Raw genomic sequence first — 22438 nt, forward strand, 5'->3', positions numbered from 1 at the left:
AAAACCCATCTGATTCACTAATGTCCTTGAGGGAAGGAAATCTGCCGTCCTTACCTGGTCTGGCCTACGTGTGACTCCAGACCCACAGCAATGTGGTTGACTCTCAAATGCCCTCTGAAATGGAGGGCAGTTAGGAATGGGCAATAAATGCTAGCCCAGCCAGTGATGCCCACATCCTGCAAAAATGATTTTAAAAAAAATCTCTGATGACCAATACTTTGCGAAGATTTGTGATTTTCACGTTGTTACCTTGAGTTATTTGCTAGGTTTAACTTTTTTCTGCCAAACTCCAATCTTTTGATGCAATTTCTGTTTCTATAAGTGTTTGGAAAATTATTATTGACACCTCTGTTATTTCCTCATGAGCCTCCTTTGGTATTTGTTAATACTAAAGGAGGCCAATGGTATCAATTTTCAATTTTATCAATTTTCATTCCTGTTGATCCTTTTAATACAGCTTTGTTAACATATTAGCTGTTCCTCCGCATTTTTGTCTTGAATCTTGCAGACCTTCTTTCATCCTTCTTTGTAAATAGATGCAAGCTACTTGGCTAACTCTCCTATTCTTTCGTTCTCTACGAGGAGATTACCTTCTTAGTGGCCTCACCACTTCCTTTTACTATCTGTTTGCTTTTAATGTGCTTATAAAAGCTTAAGTCGACCTATTTTATATTCTTAGCCCTTGTTTTACCACTTTTTTCTTCTCTTCTAGCTTTATTCTCTATTAGTGGTCTTTTTTTTAGTGTGACTCCTTTCCAGATATTTTCGTGGATAGAACTGTCCCTCTGGCTGGGATTTTCCAGTCCCGCCTGCCTTGCAAATTTCTGCCTGAAGTCAACAAATCTTTGGTTGGTCTGGAAAATGTGCTCTCCTACCCACGACAATTACTGCCACGGATAGGACCGGAAAATCCCGGCCTTAATTTCTGATGGAAATATTTTTATATTGTACCCTATCTATCTCATACTAAAATTTTCACTGCCAAATTTTCCATCAATGATTTTGCCTTTGTTTTTTTTTGTTCTCAATCATGCTCTTTTCCAGTCTAACGCTGGCTAATTCCTAAGCAATTCTAATGCCATTACCTTCACTGGCTGATTAATGTTCTAATGGTTTGAAGTTGCTTAATTATTTTATTTGAATTTTGCTGAAGAGATACTTGTTGCCGAAGCTTTTCATCTTGCACTCATCAGGACAAATGCAAGAATGACAAATTTTAAATGTTCGCTGGAACTTAAACTACAAAAGAAAAGGGTGTTGATTGGTTGACAAGTTGACACTAATGGCTGAGGCAGTGGGGAAACTATAGGTACCGCAGGCTCCTGGGTAATTCAAAAAAAGTGCAAGGCTTGAACATATTCCTTTTGTTAGGAGAGAATCGGTCCCTTGTCTGAATGTCGGTCACTTCTATTAAGTAGAAATGAGTCACATTACAAGCTCGACTGATCATCTTAAATTGGTTGTTAGTGTAGCTATTAGCTCACTCAGGATTGTTCAACAAATGCTGCCCAATCGTGGAACTTTGGGTTTTGTAAGTGCAGGCTGGTTCTAATGTTCTATTTTCCCAAATTCCCTGATGCGTTCTCCATGGCAATGCAAGACAAAAAACTTCAGCAACATCTCTTTCCTTTCAGCAATTGAGGAAAGAACTCTGTCTGCATTCTGTGACTAAAGCAAGTGTTTAATTATCAGCAGAAATAAGTGAGATACTTTTAATTATCTGTAACCTATTTAAAACATTGGGGCATGGGATTCATAAACGCTCAGTTTTGTTATGCATTCATGGGATGTAGGCAATACTATTAAGGTCTGCATTTATTGCCACTCCCTAATTGGTCAGAGTTGTTTGCGAGACTATTTCGTAAGGCAGTTAAGAGTCAACCAAGTTGCTGTGTGACTGGAGTCACCTTGGGCTAGACCGGGTAAGGAGAGCAGATTTCTTTCCTTCGAGCACATTGGTGAATCAAATATGTTTTACAACAATCCAGTCGTTTCACGGTCACATTTATTAATACTGACTTTTTAATTCCAGATTTATTTAATCAATAGAATTTAGATTCCCCAACTGCCATGGCGGAATTTGAACTCCTGCCTCTTTGCTATTAGTCCAGACATCTGGGTCTAGTAACATAACCACTGTGCTACCATCCACATACAGCACACATTCAAAGTTATTAATGTTCATGTGATTAAAAACCATGAGTGGAATTACACTTTGGAATGGGTGGATTTTGTGAAAAAAGTTCAATTCCATCTTCTGCATTTACAGTTGTCCAAATATAACAAACTGGAGGATGAATTCACTGCTCTAAAGTGCACACATGAGAACCTGATAAGGGAGAAAGAAACATTGAGTGATGAAGTGAATCGGTGCATTGGCAAGGTATGAAAATTTAAAGTTTAGCATTTTAAATCAGATTCAGAGCACCAGTTAGTAACCACTTACCACAGGAACAGTTGCTTTAGAATGTATTTGTAACTATATAAATACTTGCATTCAGATTGCCAAAATGAACATTATGGCGATGCAGACGGAAAATTTAAGGCAAGAATTGCAGACATCACTTCATGAAGTCCAAAAGTTATCTAGTCAGCTGAACACATCGCAAGAAAAGGTATTGCAGGTGAATTATAAGGAGATACAAGAAAAATGTCATGTCAGTTCTATTGCACCATGTCTTCAAGTTGCTCTGCAACCAACGTACTGCACTTGGTTGAGGTCATGGGGTTACACTGAGGCTTCATATGTTTCATATGAAGCAATTTTTAAAAGCAGCATCTCGGCCTTTTGGCTAAGATGCAAATGAGCTCAAGTCTTGGAGGAGGATCCTCCCCCTTCTCCAATCAGCTTGACTCATGTAGATCAGGCCCAGGACAGGGTGGTTTAGTCGCCCGCCCTGTCTTGTCAACCTGGATCGGAAATGTCTCAACTTGTTGAGACTCTGAATTGGATTTGATTTGATTGAATTGGAAAAGTATAAAAACAGACAGGAGGCCCACTTTCCCGGCATCTTTCAGAGCTACTGGGTATTTTTATTTGAACATAGGATGTGGGCATCACTGGCAATGTCAGCGTTTATTGCCCATTCCTAATTGCTCTTGAGAAAATGGTAGTGGCCTTCTTGAACAGTTGCAGCCCATGTGGTGAAGCTCTACTCACAGCAATGTTTCATTTCATTCCTCCTTACTGTGCATGGTCAGTTTCTTGCACTGCAGGATCTCTTTAAAATTGCTATGTGGCTATGAATGTGTACATATCAAGTGAACATGGACTGCGCATGGTCTATTCTCTGCGCAGTACATTTAGGCTGCACAGCTTGGGATCATTGTCCCACGCTGCTGTTAGGTAAGAAACCCCAGGATTTTGACTCAACAACAGTGAAGTCAGGATAGTGTGTGACTTGGAGGGGAAGTTTGCAGGTGGCGAACAAAGAACAATACAGCACAGGAACAGGCCCTTCGGCCCTCCAAGCCCACGCCGCTCCCTGGTCCAAACTAGACCATACTTTTGTATCCCCTCCATTCCCACTCCGTTCATGTGGCTATCTGGATAAGTCTTAAACGTTCCCAGTGTGTCCGCCTCCACCACCTTGCCCGGCAGCGCATTCCAGGCCCCCACCACCTTCTGCGTAAAATACGTCCTTCTGATATCTGTGTTAAACCTCCCCCCCCTCACCTTGAACCTATGACCCCTCATGAACGTCACCACCGACCTGGGAAAAAGCTTCCCACCGTTCACCCTATCTATGCCTTTCATAATTTTATACACCTCTATTAGGTCACCCCTCATCCTCCGTCTTTCCAGTGAGAACAATCCCAGTTTACCCAATCTCTCCTCATAACTAAGCCCTTCCATACCAGGCAACATCCTGGTAAACCTCCTCTGTACTCTCTCTAAAGCCTCCACGTCCTTCCGGTAGTGTGGCGACCAGAACTGGGCGCAGTATTCCAAATGCGGCCGAACCAACGTTCTATACAACCGCAACATCAGACCCCAACTTTTATACTCTATGCCCCATCCTATAAAGGCAAGTATGCCTTATTCACTACCTTCTCCACCTGTGACGTCACCTTCAAGGATCTGTGGACTTGCACACCCAGGTCCCTCTGCGTATCTACACCCTTTATGGTTCTGCCATTTATCGTATAGCTCCCCCGTACGTTAGTTCTACCAAAATGCATCACTTCGCATTTATCTGGATTGAACTCCATCTGCCATTTCTTTGCCCAAATTTCCAGCCTATTTATATCCTTCTGTAGCCTCTGACAATGTTCCTCACTATCTGCAAGTCCAGCCATTTTCGTGTCGTCCGCAAACTTACTGATCACCCCAGTTACACCTTCTTCCAGATCGTTTATATAAATCACAAACAGCAGAGGTCCCAATACAGAGCCTTGCGGAACACCACTAGTCACAGGCATCCAGCCGGAAAAAGACCCTTCCACTACCACCCTCTGTCTTCTGTGACCAAGCTAGTTCTCCACCCATCTAGCCACCTCCCCCTTTATCCCATGAGATCCAACCTTTTGCACCAACCTACCATGAGGGACTTTATCAAACGCCTTACTAAAGTCCATATAGACGACATCCACGGCCCTTCCCTCGTCAACCATTCTAGTCACTTCTTCAAAAAACTCCACCAGGTTAGTGAGGCATGACCTCCCTCTCACAAAAGCATACTGACTATCGTTAATGAGTTTCTTCCTTTCTAAATGCGCATACATCCTATCTCTAAGAATCCTCTCCAACAACTTCCCTACCACGGACGTCAAGCTCACCGGCCTATAATTTCCCGGGTTATCCTTCCTACCCTTCTTAAATAATGGGACGACATTAGCTATCCTCCAATCCTCTGGGACCTCACCTGTGTCCAGTGACGAGACAAAGATTTGCGTCAGAGGCCCAGTGATTTCATCTCTCGTCTCCCTGAGCAGCCTTGGATAGATTCCATCAGGCCCTGGGGATTTGTCAGTCTTTATATTCCCTAAAAAACCTAACACTTCCTCCCTTGTAATGGAGATTTTCTCTAACGGGTCAACACTCCCCTCCGAGACACTCCCAGTCAACACATCCCTCTCCTTTGTGAATACCGATGCAAAGTATTCATTTAGGATCTCCCCTACTTCTTTGGGCTCCAAGCATAATTCCCCACTTTTGTCCCTGAGAGGTCCGAATTTTTCCCTGACAACCCTTTTGTTCCTAACGTATGAATAAAATGCCTTGGGATTCTCCTTAATCCTGTCTGCCAAGGACATTTCGTGACCCCTTTTTGCCCTTCTAATTCCTCGTTTGAGTTCTTTCCTACTTTCTTTGTATTCCTCCAGAGCTCCCTCCGTTTTTAGCTGCCTGGACCTAACGTACGCCTCTCTTTTCTTTTTGACCAATCCCTCAATTTCCCTGGTTATCCACGGTTCTCGAATCCTACCCTTCCTATCCTTTTTTACAGGCACATGCCTATCCTGCAGCCCTAACAACTGTTCCTTAAAAGACTCCCACATGCCAGATGTGGATTTACCCTCAAACAGCCTCTCCCAATCAACAGCTGCCAATTTCTGCCTAATCCCACTAAAATTAGCCTTGCCCCAATCCAACACCTTATCCTTGGGACACCACTCATCCTTTTACATCACTATCCTAAAGCTAACAGAATTGTGGTCACTATTTGTCACATGTTCCCCTACCGAAACTTTGAAGATGTTCCCATGTGCCTGTAACTTTTGTTCTCCTAGGCGGCAGGTTTGGATGGTCCTGAAAACTGCACCTTGGTGAGTTGCTGCAGTGCATCTTGTAGATGGTACACACTGCAGCCACTGTGCACTGGCGGAGTAATTAGGCACCAATCATGTGCTAGAGAGTGTTGAATTTCTTGAGAAATGTTGGAGCAGCACTCATCCAGACAGGTAGAGAATATTCTATTATACTCCTGACCCGTACATTGTAGCTGGTGGAAAGGCCTTGGGTGCAGAATACCTAGTTTCTGAACTGCTTTTGTAGCTGGCTGGTATAGTTTAGATTCTGGTCAGTGGTGACCGTCCCAGCATGTAGATGATGTGGGAGGTGGCAATGCCATTGAATGTCACGGGGGCTGGTTAGACTCGTGTTCGTGATGGTCATTGTCCGGCATTTGTGTGGCACAAAGGTTACTTGCCATTGATCAACCCAAGCCTAAATGCCTGAAAGGAAGATGTGTTGACTCATCCTTCCCTCAAACCCATCAGAAAATATCTTGTTTTCACTTAGTAATTGCCCAGTGGTGAAGGTTTAGGGCACAGCTTTAAGCTCGTTAGTGGCATTGAGTTACTGGATCACTCCAAGGAAATTGTGCTTAAAGGAATTAACTTTGTTGAGTACTCATAAGAACAAGGTGAAAACGCCAAGTCTGGAGCAAACGTACCATCGACCATAAGAAGCTTGCCTTGTATTTTCGATGGCCTGCTGTTGGGAGGTTATAATCGTTTGCTGAATTTAATAAAATTCACAAGAGATATTTGACTTTTTTAGATACAGAGTTTGGAGGAAAGTTTACAAAGTGGCAATCTCCAGACAGCAAAATTGAAATCAGACTTCCGTGTAGCTCAACAGGAAAATGAGGCATTGAAACAGGAAGTGATGTCATTGCACAAACAGCTACAGACCACCAAAGATAAGGTAAATGTTGCCTGAATTCTTTCAGCCTATAACATTTTTAAATCTGTATGTAACTTTGTGTGCTCCCATGCATATAGATGAAGTTAGCTTTATTGTATTGGACATTTTTGAAAAGAAGTCCAATCCAAGGCTTAGTGTAAATTCCATTGAGAGCTTTATTCAGTTATTCATAAGAACATAAGAAATAGGAGCAGGAGTAGGCCATCTGGCCCTTCGAGCCTGCCCCGCCATTCAACAAGATCATGGCTGATCTGAAGCGAATCAGTTCCACTTACCCGCCTGCTCCCCATATCCCCTAATTCCCTTATCGATCAGAAAACTATCTACCCGTGATTTAAACATATTCAACGAGGGAGCCTCCACCACTTCAATGGGCAGAGAATTCCAGAGATTCACTACCCTCTGAGAGAAGAAGTTCCCCCTGAACTCTGTTCTGAACCGGCCCCCCCTTATTTTGAGGCTGTGCCCTCTAGTTCTGGTTTCCCTTCTAAGTGGAAAGAATCTCTCCACCTCTACCCTATCCAGCCCCTTCATTATCTTATATGTCTCTATAAGATCACCCCTCATCCATCTAAATTCCAACGAGTACAGACCCAATCTGTTTAATCTCTCCTCATAAGCTACACCCCTCATCTCCGGTATCAACCTGGTGAACCTTCTCTGCACTCCCTCCAAGGCCAATATATCCTTTCGCAAATAAGGGGACCAAAACTGCACACACTACTCCAGTTGCGGCCTCACCAGTGCCTTGTACAGTTGCAGCAAGACCTCCCTGCTTTTATATTCTATCCCCCTCGCGATAAAGGCCAACATTCCATTCGCCTTCTTGATCACCTGCTGCACCTGCAGACTGAGTTTTTGCGATTCGTGCACAAGGACCCCCAGGTCCCTCTGCTCCCTAACTTCCTACTTCTCCTTACAAATGCTGACACTTGCTGCAATAGAGCATGATACCAGGTGCCTTTTAATATTCAGCTAAATGTAGTTTCTTTGTCACTGAACTTATACAATGAATGGGGAGGCAATGGCCTGGGTGGTATTATCGCTAGACTACTAATCAGCTTATGTTCTGGGGACCCATGTTTGAATCCTGACATGGTAGATGGTGGAATTTGAATTCAATAAAAAATATCTGGAATTAAGAATCTATTGATGACCATGAAACCATTGTCAATTGTCGGAAAAACCCAGCTGGTTCACTAATGTCCTTTAGGGAAGGAAATCTGCCATCCTTACACAATCTGGCCTACATTTGACTCCAGAGCCATAGCAATGTGGTTAACTCTAAACTGCAACTAGGAATGGGCAATAAATCTGGCCAACTAGTGATGCCTATGTCCTACATATGAATTTTAAAAAAATACCAGTGGGAACATCACAGTCAGTCCAATGCTGTTCTCTTCCAATGGAGTTCACATTCCACCAAAGTCACTTCATGAACCCAGCCTCTTCTCCATTTCCCTTTCATAGATAGCGAATAGATAATCCAACATTGAGGCACCTTGTGCTAGGCCTGTGTGCATTTCCGGATCTGGTTGTCATGGTGATGAATGAAAAAGAGGAGCAGGAAAGAATAACAAATGACTTGTTTCTGCCTCTGAAGACAAACACACAGAAAGGAAACACTTTTGCTGATTTACCTAAGTACATGTTTCCTTTCAGAATCAGGTGCTGGAGCAGACTTTGCATTCTGCAGATTTTCATCACCAGCAACAGAAAATGTTTTACCAGGATGACCTGGCACAGCTCGTGGAGGAGGAACAGAAATTTCTACGGCAGGAAAATGAGAGGCTGCAGAAAGAGGGACAGCACACAAAAGGAGAGTTACAGCAGACCAGGGAGAAGGTAAGTGGGAAAATAAACTGACTGACTTCCCAGGCCTGGATTCTAAGGATCCTGTTGTCAGAATTAAGCAGACACTCAACCCTGCTTCAGCAGGTGGCAGGACCGTTTTATGGGTGAGAGCCAATCAAATGCCAGGATCCACACCTGCAATCCAATTAAGAATGGTGGCCCAGCCCCCAAGAGCTGTAGACCCAATCAGAGGCCTGGCAGTTCAGCGCCATTGGAAGTGGTGGCCACTGCTGGAACTGCACCTGAAGTAAGAGGATGCATAATGAACATATGTCCCCATGACCAGCTGAATGGGATTGGGGATCGAGTCATACTAGCCCCACAGGTGGTCGGGGGAGGATTGCTGGGGACAGGCTGCAGAATGTCCCAGGCAGCTGTTGCCCTTTGTCTGCCAAAGGGTGCCCTTAAAAGCAGGAAAGCACGCTGGAACATTGCCAGGGTTTACATGATGAAGGGGTTCCCTGTCTCTGGTAAAATGCCAGAAAAGGCAATTAGCCACATAAGTAGCTTATTTGGGATAAAATAGCTTGGCAACAGGAGGACAATGGGCATGCCACCCATTATCATCCTGAGTCATTTTGCCAGTCTCCCCATCTCCAACCTCAACCTGAAACAGCCTGGAAAATCCTGGCCACAGTGAGCTGTGTAAGATGGACTTCATTTTGAGAGTACAGTTATACTGAAGAGAGTTTTAGAAACATCTGCAGTCCACTTCCTCCTGCTTCATTGGGTGAAAGACACCAGGAAAACAGAAGAGCAGCAGATCAGGAGAAGTAATGAAGTTTTGCCTCAGAAAAGTTTTATACATGTATGTATATGTTACGTAGAATCCATCTCCCCCGTACTTCAACTATTTGATCCATTTGTTCCTTATCAATTTTCACCACTTGCTTCCTTTTCTGAAAGCACAGCTTTTTCATTGGAACTGGTCACATTTTGATGTCTTGCCCAACTGGCTATCACACAATGTGACCTTGTCATTTCTGCTTTGCAGCCTGCTAACACTCAATGTGCAATGTTCACTATCTCCTAATGTCTTGAATTTAAAATTCCCCATCCATTGTCATCTTCACATTTCACCATCACCTCATGCCTTCTGTCCTTTACAATCTTGTTCACCCTGCTGTCATATTTGCGCCCTTTGATTCTCTAACCCTGGCCTTTTGTACAGTAAGGAGTCTAACAACACCAGGTTAAAGTCCAACAGGTTTATTTGGTAGCAAACGCCCCCAAATAAACCTGTTGGACTTTAACCTGGTGTTGTTAGACTCCTTACTGTGTTTACCCCAGTACAACGACGGCATCTCCACATCGTGACTTTTGTACAGTCCCACTCTCTCTGTCTCATTATTGGTCTTGGCCCTATGTTCTGGGATTCCCTCCTTAAACCCTCCCTCCAGTTCACTTCACCATCACACTGCCATCTCCCCTGTAAAGAAACGTCACTGGAATAATAATCCTGAGGCTTAGCCTTATGCTCTGGGGACATGGGTTCAAATCTCACTATGGCAGTTGGTGGAATTTTAATTTAATTAACTAATTAAAAATCTGGAATCGAAAGCTAATCTCAGTAATGGAACCATAAAACTATCATCCATCACCAAGTTTCTAGCAATCATTTGCAGTTAACAAATCGTTCTGTGTAATAATAAATTGGTAACAAATTGACCTTGAAATTTGCAGATGATAAGATTGCAAGTTATTTTCTCTTTCTCACAGATCAAACACCTGGAATCTGCAATTTTAACTCTCAAACACCAGAAACACTATAACAAATCTGCTGCACTAAAGGCTGCTGATCAGGAGAAAGTCTGTCTGAAGAGGGAAAATGATCAGATTCAGAAAGAGCTCAACAGAAAGGTAGGTATAAAAATAATGAAAAAAAATTAATATCACTCTATGGTTGGGTTAGAGTGGAGAAAAATGGCTTAGACCAATCATGTAATAGTATCCCGAGTCACTTTACTGAGGATTAGGTGGACACTCTGCAGAAAGGTGTGATCCAAGAGGCAAACTTCGAAAGGATTTTCAAGGGAGTGAACAAAGAAAGGGGTTTCAACATGGAGTGGCAATTAATGGTGGGTTAGAAGGAGGAAAAGACTCATGTTAGATAAGAGTTGGATAAGTGAAGTGGGCGCTGGGACATATTGCTGAAAGGTTTTACAGAGATCAGGTGGGATTTTGAGACTGCAACTCCGTGCAGGGTAGAGGCTAGAGTTTTGGATGAGTTGGATTTTATGGAATGGTAAATCTGGGTAGACTATCAAGAAAAGGATTGAGCAAAAGATCCAGGGGTATCAACTGCCCTAATGAGAGTTTTGGTGGAGAGTAGGGTAAATAGGGGATGAGCAAGTGATATTCCTGTACTGAAAATATCTTCTTAGTAGTGGGTCAAATGTAAATATAAAGCTCGGGGTTGGTCCGAATACCATGTTGTAAACTGTCAGGAATAGACATGGAATCAGCACTTGAAGTGCAATTCTTCTATTAGAAGCCAAACACAATGGCTGAACAAAGCTCTGTTTATCTGAAATTGTGGATGAAATTTTCTGGCCTTTCCCACTGGCAGGAACTTCTGGTCCCACCTAAGTTGAGCCCACTGCAGGTTCTTTGTTGGTGGGACGGAGGAGCCAAATTAACATTCACTTTGGTATGCTAACTTTAAAGGTGTATTGTAAAGTTACGTATATTATTATGAAGTAAGGGATGGTTTTGATGGGGTATTGGTGTATACTGAAGAGGGCAGTCCTGGCATTGCAACCATTGCAGGAAATGTACAAATTTCAATGGGGCAGGTAGGAATATAAACTATAAAGGGTAATTTCATAATGGACCAAAGGGGAGAAGCAGTGGAGAGGCATATAATAATTGATCCTATCAGACAGTGGGCACAAAGAGGTCCAAACGTGATATAGTTGCAGTTGTTGGGTTGGAATTAAGATGCTTAAGAATTTTAAATAAAGGAAGTTGAGAGGGTGAGCGAAAACTTGTGATGAAGTTTATTTGTCTGCTTTTGAAATGTTTCTGCATGTAACCTAAAATTAAAGAACAGCTACATAAAGTGTTATTAAAATAGTTATTATAAAATGAACACCAAGAAAGGATTAAAATGGATCTTCAGTAAAGCAGATGTTGTTACTCAAGATCCTGACACCACTATTCATTCACAGTCAGAAGCTAAGTCAGACTATTGTCCCAAGATAAAATAATTTCTTCTCGAGTTCAATGTTGCTGACGCAGAATTAATTTCTCTTGACAGATTAATCTGATGGCCTCACTTGAACATGAACTGAAAGTCCTCAATGTCGAGAATGAAATGCTGCGAAAGAAACAGGCAGGCTTGGAGAGCCAATTATTGGAGACTAGTGACAAGGTATTCACTAAGAAACTGAGAAAAATATGATGGCTTGGATTTTGCAATGGCAATGATGGCTAAACTGTTAGCATTTGCCAACATTGTGCCATTGGGCTGATGACAACTCAGGGAGTTCATACATGCACAGAATCCAGAAGTTGCTGTCAATGATTAACACTCCTTCAGAATATTTGCTGCTGAGTTCATCCTCCCCACACTGTCCCCCAGAGTGTAATCCCTAAGCAAGGAATTGATGAAAACTTCCACTTTTAGAACATAGAACATAGAAAAACTACAACACAAACAGGCCCTTTGGCCCACAAGTTGCACCGGTCATGTCCCTACCTACCTAGGCCTATATATAGGCTTACCTACAACCCTCAATCCTATTAAGTCCCATGTACTCATCCAGAAGTCTCTTAAAAGACCCTATCGAGTTTGCCTCCACCACCATTGACGGCAACCAATTCCACTCACCCACCTCCCTCTGAGTGAAAAACTTACCCGACATCTCCTCTGTACCTACTCCCCAGCACCTTAAACCTGTGTCCTCTCATAGCAGCCATTTCAGCCCTGAGAAAAAGCCTCTGAGAATCCACCCAATCTATACCTCTCAACATCTTCTACACCTCTATCAGGTCACCTCTCATCCTTCGTCTCTCCAAGGAGAAAAGACCGAGCTCCCTCAACCTATCCTCATAAGGCATGCCACCCAATCCAGGCAACATCCTTGTAAATCTTCTCTGCACCCTTTCAATAATTTCTACATCCTTCCTGTAATGAGGCGACCAGAACTTTTGCACCACTAGTCGCATTGTAAAATCCTTTGAAAAGATTACACCATATTAAATTAATAATTACTGCCAAATGGCCTCACTGGCTCTGAAAAGCTAATTTTATATAATTGTAAATGTCAAATTTCTCCATTATAATTTTAAAAATCACAATTTTAAAATTGGAAAACAAATTATCAGCTGGATTTTCTAGTCATTGGCCGGTGGTGGGATCTTCCAGTCCTGCCGACGCGGCCGCCATGGGTTTCCCGGCAGCGGAAGGCTGGATGCAATTGGGAAATCCCATTGACAGCAGCGGGACCAGAAGATCCCACTGCTGGTTAACAGCAGGCTATCTCCCAAAGTTGTGCAGGTTAGGTTGATTGGCCGTGCTAAATTAATCCTGGTGTCAGGAGGATTAGCAGGGTGAATATGTGGGGTTATGGGAATAGGCCTGGGTGGGATTGTGGTTGGTGCAAATTCGATGGGCCGAATGGCCTCCTGCACTGTAGGGATTCTGTGATTCCCGTTGCCAAGAAATATGCCACGGGGAGCTCTGAAAATCCCGCCAATCATTGTTTGTTTTATTTTAGTGGCAATCTTGATCCTATCAATCATTTATTTCACTGTTGGAGAATTTAAATCAAAAGTGACGGATGATTAGTACTTTTAGCTTTGTGGTTTGCTATCTGTGCGATCATTTCAATATGGTTGGCTGCTTAGCCTGCTTGCTGACACCACTGCTGCTGGATTCCCGGCAATCCCCTTGACCTGGTACCAGATTTGAACTGCCGTTGGAAACAGAGATGTCCACTCGATCTTTGTGGGTAGTTTTCTTCAAGATCAGCATTGAGCATGTGGCTTATCCCTGACCATAAATTCCAGCTCTATTAAATCAAAGTTTGAAATTACTTTCTATCCTTTAACTCAAATCTGTCCAGTTCTAAATAAAGCTGGCTGACAACTTGTGATCCTCAATGGTTTATGATTGCAAACATAGAAATACACAGACATTACAACATGGAAACAAACCATTCATTTCAACCAGTCCGCCAGCATTTGCCCTTCATGTCAGAGAATGGTACTGATCTCAGTTTCCCCAACCTCTTCCCATTATCATTTCATCCCTATTCCGTTTTTTCACCTGTCCAATCTAATGTTGAATCTTGACATAGAATGGGATTTTCCAGCCCTTCCCACTGGCAAAATCTTCTGGTCCCACCGGCATTGACCCCTGCGGCGGAACAGATGAGCCATGCAAATTACTATTACCATTGACTTCAGCAGGACTGGAGGATCCTGCCAGGGGGAGGTGGGGGGAGGCCTGGAAAATTCCTGCCATAGTTTTTGCCTCAACCATACGCCTGCAAGTAAATTCCTGCATGACTCTTTGTAAAGAAATTGTTCCGGCCCTTTCTTCCAAATTTCTTACATTGACCCTGAATATGTGGCTGGGATTTTCCAGTCCTGCCGGCAAGGATCAAAGTTTGATGGACCCAGCTAAGGGTCCGGCTTTGAGCACGAGTTCTTGGTCCTGTGGCCGAAACGGGAAAATCCCAGCCTATAACAACTCCCTGTTCGAGATTCCCCCAAACAGCTGCTTCAATCTATCCTATCCCACACTTTCATAATTTTACTCACTTTTCTCATACCGCCACATTATCACTTTCTTCTAATGAAAAAAGCCTTTTCCAAGTTCTTCGTATTTTTCCTTACCAAATGGCAACATAGTGAATCTGTGCTGTACTCTCTCCAAAGCCTCAATATTATTGCTTATAGTATGAGGCCAAGTACTACACTACTGAGATCTTAATTAGGTTTCATACAAGCTCAGCATTTGCTCTTAGTTAATATATCATTTATCACTACACATACTACCTATTTGAGCAAATCCCTGCATAAAGCCCCATGGAATGTTTTTGTACATTATCCTGGTATATCAATTAAGGTTGCTGTTGATGAGTATATGGAATTCTAAAACTTCTACCTTTTCTAATTCTGGGTTCTGAGACCATTTGCTTCTCAATTTGTGACTGACAGTGATCAACTTGTTCAGCCCAGAGCAAGCATTAATGCTGAAACTTCCCCTTAGCTTGTGTGGTTATTACACAGGCTTTTGTATAATATCCACTGAATTATTATGGGGTAATCATTAAAATTGTAGGCACAAGTGAATGCATTGTGAAAATTTGAGTTATGGTTTGTTATGCTATCAGCTGCTAGGTGTGCACATTGCATGTATGGCCACACATTATATAGCGATTTTTAAAAATTCGTTTACGAGTTGTGGGCATCAGTGGCTGGGCCAACATTTATTGCCCATCCCTAACTGCCCTCCATTTCAGAGGGGCATTTGAGAGTCAACCACAATGCTCTGGGTCTAGTCACATTTAGGCCAGACCAGGTAAGGACGGCAGATTTCCTTCCCTAAAAGACATGAGTGAACCAGATGGGTTTTTATGACAATCAACAATGGTTTCATGGTCATCATTCGACTTTTAATTCCAGATTTTTATTGAATTAAAATTTCACCATATGCCATGGTGGAATTCGAATCCAGGTCCTCAGAACAATAACTTGGGTCTCTGGATTACCAGTGACAATACCACCATGCCATTGCCTCCCCTCGTAACAGGGAAAATATTCAGAGAGGAAAACAATTAGTTTTGATCATAATATTTTGTTGCATGTACAATAATCTGTAAATGGAAGCCAAATTATCTCTTAATGGAGTATTAAAAAACACATTGGTTATGTTGAAGCTTCAAAAAAAAAAACCACTGAAAACCCAAGAGGCAATTTCATTTTGAAAATGTTCTAGAAACAAAATGCCATAGTATTTACTGATCTATCTTTTGAATAATCACAAGTTGGACTTTATCAAAAATATAAAGGCTGGAATTCTCCAGTCTTGCATGCGCCTGCCACTGCTGCCAGTGAGAATAGTTTAAGTTTATTTATTATTGTCACAAGTGGACTTACGTTAACAATGTAATGAAGTTAATTTGGCGCTCAGCCAAATCTTCATTCACTGCAGTGGGACCGGAGAATCCCAACCACGGGCAATAATTCCGGCCATAATCTTCCACAGCAAAGAATCTTTAATGTGTAGTCTTTGATTTCTTGTCATTTCTAGACATGCTTTAAATTACGGTCCAGTTGTCCTTTTAGAGTTTGAATTATAAACAGACTCAAATAGCATGATGAAATGATACTTGAATCAAAGTGACATTGTTAAGTATTTTAATTAGTGTCACACAAATTACAAATTTTCTTCTTGCATTTTTTTACTTTAGTTGCTACAGTCAAATTCAAGCCTGACATTTACCCATGCACAGGGTCTTAGAGAGCTCCAGCAACTACGGGAACAAGTCTGTACCATGGTACCTAAAGAACAATTAGCGCAGCTTCAGCAACGCCTGAGCCTTGAGGAAATTCAATGCCGTCAATTGCAAGAGCAACTGGACAAGAAAGTCATGGAAAGCAATACACAACAGGTAAATAGCAAGCAATAACCTAGATTGTACGAGAGCTTCCTTTCATTTCACATGCATATTGAAAAATAATCCAGATAATCACAAAAATGGAAGACACCATGGTGATGTAATTGTCATTCCATTGTTATTCTTTTCTGATAGTTGGCTTATATAGAAGATTCTAGAGAGAGTGGTCTTTTTGTTAATTAACAATAAGAACATTAAAATTCTAATTTTGTTTAGCAAGTAGAGTGAGAGCTGACGGGATTTGGCTCATCGGGCTTCGGCGTAAACAGGCAGAGGTGGGGTAGGTTTAGACAGGTTTTTTTTCTGTGTCATTGGAAGAAAGGGGGAATTATGATTGTGAGGCCAGTTTGTTGTTCTCAGTGTCTGATGTGGGAGGTCCTGGAGTCAGCGAGCCTGCCAGACGTCCATATCTGCGCCAGGTGCGTCGAGCTGCAGCTCTTAAGGGACCGCGTTGGGGAACTGGAACTGCAGCTCAATGACCTTCGTCTGGTTAGGGAGAATGAGGAGGTGATAGATAGGAGTTACAGGCAGGTGGTCACACCGGGGCCACGGGAGACTGACAAGTGGGTCACGGTTAGGAAGGGGAAGGGGAAAGGTCAGGTACTAGAGAGTACCCCAGTGGCTGTGCCCCTTAAAAATAAGTACTCCTGTTTAAGTACTGTTGGGGGGAGCAGCCTACCTGGGGGAAACAACAGTGGCCGTGCCTCCGGCGCAGAGTCCGGCCCGGCAGCTCAGAAGGGGAGGGAAAGGGAGAATGAGCAAACTGACCACAGCACCAAGGTACAGGGAGCCGTCCAAGTGGGGGGAGAAACAAAAAATGTCGTCGAAATTGGGGATAGTACACTTTTGGATGCTGTTGGGGGGGACGACTTAACAGGGATAAGCCATGGTGTACAGGTCACTGGCTCAGAGTCTGTCCTTGTGGCTCAGAGGGAAGGGGGGAGAGGAGGAGAGGATTAGTCATTGGGGACTCCATAGTTAAAGGGACGGATAGGAGATTCTGCGGGAACAAGAGAGACTCGCGGTTGGTGTGTTGCCTCCCAGGAGCCAGAGTCCGCGATGTCTCGGATCGTGTTTTCGATATCCTTAAGGGGGAGGGGGACCAGCCCCAAGTTGTGGTTCACATAGGCACTCAAGACATAGGTAGGAAAAGGGATGGGGATGTAAGGCAGAAATTCAGGGAGTTAGGGTGGAAGCTTAGGGCTAGAACAAAGTTGTTATCTCTGGTTTGTTACCCATGCCATGTGATAGTGAGGAGAGGAATAGGGAGAGAGAGCAGTTGAACACGTGGTTACAGGGATGGTGCAGGAGGGAGGGATTCAGATACCTGGACAATTGGGGCTCTTTCTGGGGTAGGTGGGACCTCTACAAACAGGATGGTCTGCACTTGAACCAGAGGGATACCAATATCTTGGGGGGGAAATTTGCTAATGCTCTTCGGGAGGGTTTAAACTAATTCAGCAGGGGGGTGGGTACCTGAATTGTAGCTCCGGTGTACAGGAGGTTGAGAGTAGTGAGATCATGGATGAGGTTTCAGAGTCGCAGGAGTGTACTGGCAGGCAGGAAGGCGGTTTGAAGTGTGTATACTTCAACGCCAGGAGCATCCGGAATAAGGTGGGTGAGCTTGCAGCATGGGATGGTACCTGGGATTTCGATGTTGTGGCCATCTCGGAGACATGGATAGAGCAGGGACAGGAATGGTTGTTGCAGGTTCCGGGGTTTAGATGTTTCAGTAAGTGCAGGGAAGGTGGTAAAAGAGGGGGAGGTGTGGCATTGTTAGTCAAGGACAGTATTACGGTGGCAGAAAGGACATTTGATGAGGACTCGTCAACTGAGGTAGTTTGGGCTGAGGTTAGAAACAGGAAAGGAGAGGTCACCCTGTTAGGAGTTTTTTATAGACCTCCGAAAAGTTCCAGAGATGTAGAGGAAAAGATTGCAAAGATGATTCTGGATAGGAGCGAAAGTAACAGGGTAGTTGTACTGGGGGACTTTAACTTTACAAATATTGACTGGAAAAGCTATAGTTCGAGTACTTTAGAGGGGTCGGTTTTTGTCCAGTGTGTGCAGGAAGGCTTCCTGACGCAGTATGTAGATAGATCAACAAGAGGCGAGGCCACATTGGATTTGGTACTGGGTAATGAACCAGGCCAGGTGTTAGATTTGGAGGTAGGTGAGCACTTTGGTGACAGTGACCACAATTCGATTACGTTTACTTTAGCAATGGAAAAGGATAGGTATATACCAAAGGGCAAGAGTTATAGCTGGGGGAAAGGAAATTATGATGCGATTAGGCAAGATTTAGCTGGCATAGGTTGGGGAAGGAAACTGCAGGGGATGGGCACAATTGTAATGTGGAACTTGTTCAAGGAACAGCTACTACGCGTCCTTGATAAATATGTACCTGTCAGGCAGGGAGGAAGCAGACGTGTGAGGGAACCGTGGTTTACTAAGGAGGTTGAATCTCTTGTGAAGAGGAAGAAGGAGACTTATGTTAAGATGAGACGTGAAGGCGCAGTTAGGGCACTTGAGAGTTACAAGTTAGCCAGGAAGGACCTAAAGAAAGAGTTAAGAAGAGCCAGGAGGGGACATGAGAAGTCTTTGGCGGGTAGGATCAAGGAAAACCCTAAAGCTTTCTATAGGTATGTCAGGAGTAAACGAAAGACTAGGGTAAGATTAGGGCCAGTCAAGGACAGGAGTGGGAAGTTGTGCGTGGAGTCTGAAGAGATAGGAGAGGCACTAAATGAATATTTTTCGTCGGTATTCACACTGGAGAGGGACAGTGTTGTTGAGGGGAGTACTGAGATGCAGGCTGTTGGACTGGATGGTATTGATGTTCATAAGGAGGAGGTGTTAGCAATTCTGGAAAGGGTAAAAATAGATAAGTCCCTTGGGCCGGATGGGATTTATCCTAGGATTCTCTGGGAGGCTAGAGAGGAGATTGCAGAGCCTTTGGCTTTGATCTTTGTGTCGTCATTGTCTACAGGAACAGTGCCAGAAGACTGGAGGATAGCAAATGTTGTCCCCTTGTTCAAGAAGGGGAGTAGGGACAACCCTGGTAATTATAGACCGGTGAGCCTTACTTCTGTTGTGGGCAAAGTATTGGAAAGGATTATAAGAGATAGGATTTATAATCACCTAGAAAGGAATAATTTGATTAGAGATAGTCAGCACGGTTTTGTGAAGGGTAGGTCGTGCCTCACAAACCTTATTGAGTTCTTTGAGAAGGTGGCCAAAGAGGTGGATGAGGGTAAAGCGATTGATGTGGTGTATATGGATTTCAGCAAAGGTTCCCCATGGTAAGCTTTTGCAGAAAATACGGACACATGGGATTGAGGGTGATTTAGTGGTTTGGATCAGGAATTGGCTAGCTGTAAGAAAACAAAGGGTGGTGGGTGGCAGTTCTGGTCACCTCATTACAGGAAAGATGTTGAAGCCATTGAAAGGGTGCAGAGGAGATTTACAAGGATGTTGCCTGGATTGGGGGGCATGCCTTATGAGGATAGGTTGAGGGAGCTTGGTCTCTTCTCCCTGGAGAGACGAAGGATGAGAGGTGACCTGATAGAGGTTTACAAGATGTTGAGAGGTCTGGATAGGGTAGACTCTCAGAGGCTATTTCCAAGGGCTGAAATGGTTGCTACGAGAGGACACAGGTTTAAGGTGCTGGGGGGTAGGTACAGAGGAGATGTCAGGGGTAAGTTTTTCACTCAGAGGGTGGTGGGTGAGTGGAATCGGCTGACGTCGGTGGTGGTGGAGGCAAACTCGTTGGGGTCTTTTAAGAGACTTCTGGATGAGTACATGGGATTTAATGGGATTGAGGGCTATAGATAGGCCTAGAGGTGGGGATGTGATCGGCGCAACCTGTGGGCCGAAGGGCCTGTTTGTGCTGTGGCTTTCTATGTTCTATGTTCTATGATGGGAAATATTCATCCTGGAGTTCAGTTACTAGTGGTGTACCGCAAGGATCTGTTTTGGGGCCACTGCTGTTTGTCATTTTTATTAATGACTTGGATGAGGGCGTGGAAGGTTGGATTAGTAAATTTGCGGATGACACTAAAGTCGGTGGAGTTGTAGACAGTGCGGAGGGAAGTGGCATGTTACAGAGGGACATAGATAAGCTGCAGAGCTGGGCTGAGAGGTGGCCAATGGAGTTTAATGCGGAAAAGTGTGAGGTGATTCACTTCGGAAGGAGTAACAGGGATACAGAGTACTGGGCTAATGGTAAGATACTTGGTGTGGATGAACAGAGGGATCTGGGTGTCCACGTGCATAGATGCCTGAAAGTTGGCACCCAGGTTGATAGGGTTGTTAAGAAGGCGTACGGTGTGTTAGCTTTTATTGGTAGAGGGATTGAGTTTCGGAGCCAGGAGGTCATGCTGCAACTGTACAAAACTCGGGTGCGGCCGCATTTAGAGTATTGCGTACAGTTCTGGTCGCCGTATTATAGGAAAGATGTGGAAGTGTTGGAAAGGGTGCAGAGGAGATTTACCAGGATGTTGCCTGGTATGGTGGGAAAATCGTATGAGGAAAGGCTGAGGGGCTTGAGGTTGTTTTCGTTAGAGAGAAGAAGGTTAAGAGGTGACTTAATAGAGGCATACAAGATGATCAGAGGATTAGATAGGGTGGATAGTGAGAGCCTTTTTCCTCAGATGGTGTTGGCTAGCACGAGGGGACATAGCTTTAAATTGAGGGGTGAGAGATATAGGACAGATGTTAGAGGTAGGTTCTTTACTCAGAGAGTAGTAAGGGCGTGGAATGCCCTGCCTGCAGCAGTGGTGGACTCGTCAACGTTGAGAGCGTTCAAGTGGTTATTGGATAAACATATGGATGATATTGGAATAGTGTAGATTAGAGGGGCTTTAGATTGGTACCACTGGTCGGCGCAACATCGAGGGCCGAAGGGCCTGTACTGCGTTGTAATGTTCTATGTTCTATGTTCTATTTGTGTGATGATCTTAGATTTTTTTTAAAACTGGTGTTGAATTCTTGGAAGGAAACGATTTAATTTTTGTACTGAGATAGTGATATGGGTTTGCAATATATTTACTAATGCCTTTCAAGGCTGCATTAGCAATGTGCTAAACATTATTTTATTCCGACTGTAATTAAATTATTTTTGTTCTAATCCTTGCAACACTAAAAATGTGGTTCACCTCGGTCCATTGGTTCCCGCCTTTTCACATCAACAAAAGGAATGCTGTTGATTTAGCTGTTTGCTTGTGTGTGTGTATGTTTTAATTACTTTTGCAGCTCAAGAAAATTATAGTGTTGACAGGCCCAATTTTATACCACTTCCGTTGCACAGATTGTAGTAGGCACTTTGTCCTTGCTAAATAGAATTTTGTGGTAGAAAGTTCTTTTGGTAGCTTTATGGGTCTATTGGAAAGGTTTACCTCAATGATGGGGCATAATTAAATTATGCCCCTTTGTTCTGAATTAATTCAATGCTTAAACATTTTTGACCTGAAGCAAAGTATTAAAAACACTTCTTGCAGCTTAGAATATGATGGAGCCTCAGTTGTCAGGGCTTCTGCAATTTTTTTTATGAATCTCCATTAAATCCATGAGGGTACATGATCATTAACTGTTAGCAATATTCATGTTTGTTGCAAGAAATTAACATCTGATCAGCCAGCTCACAGCTTTTTCATCCATCCACCCAAAACTCTAGTCACTAAACTCCCACAGACTTACTTTCCTCTTCTACAGAGATGAGTGGTGAATACAGTATTCATTCACCTTCATTTAAACCATTGGCAGCCTTTAACAGCACCTATGTCTGCTGGACCGTGACAGTAAAACCAAAATAGAACCTGCCTGTTTAAATGCACTTTTCACTGGTAGGTCAACTGTTGGGATAATGGAAAGATGTTTGTACCAAAGTTCACTCTAAGCTGCGCAGCAATCTCAGGTCCTAAGTAGGTCACAGACAAAAGTCGGCTCCTTTCATTCACCACGTGTGTGTGTGGCCATGCAAAATATTCAAAGGACCTGAATACAAACGTATCAGCAGTGCACAACAGTAAAAAAGGGTATGTTGGTACAAACCTTTCAAAAAGCCCAAAAAAAGCACCAGTTGGTCTGCCAACAGGGTCAGCAGAGGTAGCACTGCTGAGAAAGCCTATGTTGGTGAGAGGGAAAACCAAACTTCAAAGCAGTAATCGGCAGGGTAATTTCTTAATTATTCTTCAAGATATTCCCCATTTGGAAAAGGGTTGTCTTCAATATAGCATGCTGCGAATTACCGACAAATATTAAGTTTTCATCTTGACCATGATGATGTGAAGAAGTGATAGGTGAAATAGGC

The 22438-nt window shown here is 43.3% G+C and overlaps 1 protein-coding gene across 4 annotated transcripts in view; it reads left to right on the forward strand.

Moving 5' to 3' along the window:
- The window catches only part of nin (ninein (GSK3B interacting protein)), a 163315-nt gene that overhangs the window by 133004 nt on the left and 7873 nt on the right, over positions 1–22438 (forward strand). For 2 of the 4 annotated variants that reach the window (XM_078233946.1, XM_078233949.1), the window contains exons 21-27: positions 2270–2383; positions 2502–2624; positions 6503–6649; positions 8312–8494; positions 10223–10363; positions 11763–11876; positions 15928–16128. In XM_078233946.1, coding sequence (XP_078090072.1) covers positions 2270–2383; positions 2502–2624; positions 6503–6649; positions 8312–8494; positions 10223–10363; positions 11763–11876; positions 15928–16128 — 1023 coding nt within the window. The remainder of the gene's footprint in view (positions 1–2269; positions 2384–2501; positions 2625–6502; positions 6650–8311; positions 8495–10222; positions 10364–11762; positions 11877–15927; positions 16129–22438) is intronic. The other 2 variants (XM_078233948.1, XM_078233947.1) reach the window with 2 other exon arrangements.

The sequence above is a fragment of the Mustelus asterias genome, chromosome 18, assembly GCF_964213995.1.
Source record: "Mustelus asterias chromosome 18, sMusAst1.hap1.1, whole genome shotgun sequence".
NCBI lineage: Eukaryota > Metazoa > Chordata > Chondrichthyes > Carcharhiniformes > Triakidae > Mustelus > Mustelus asterias.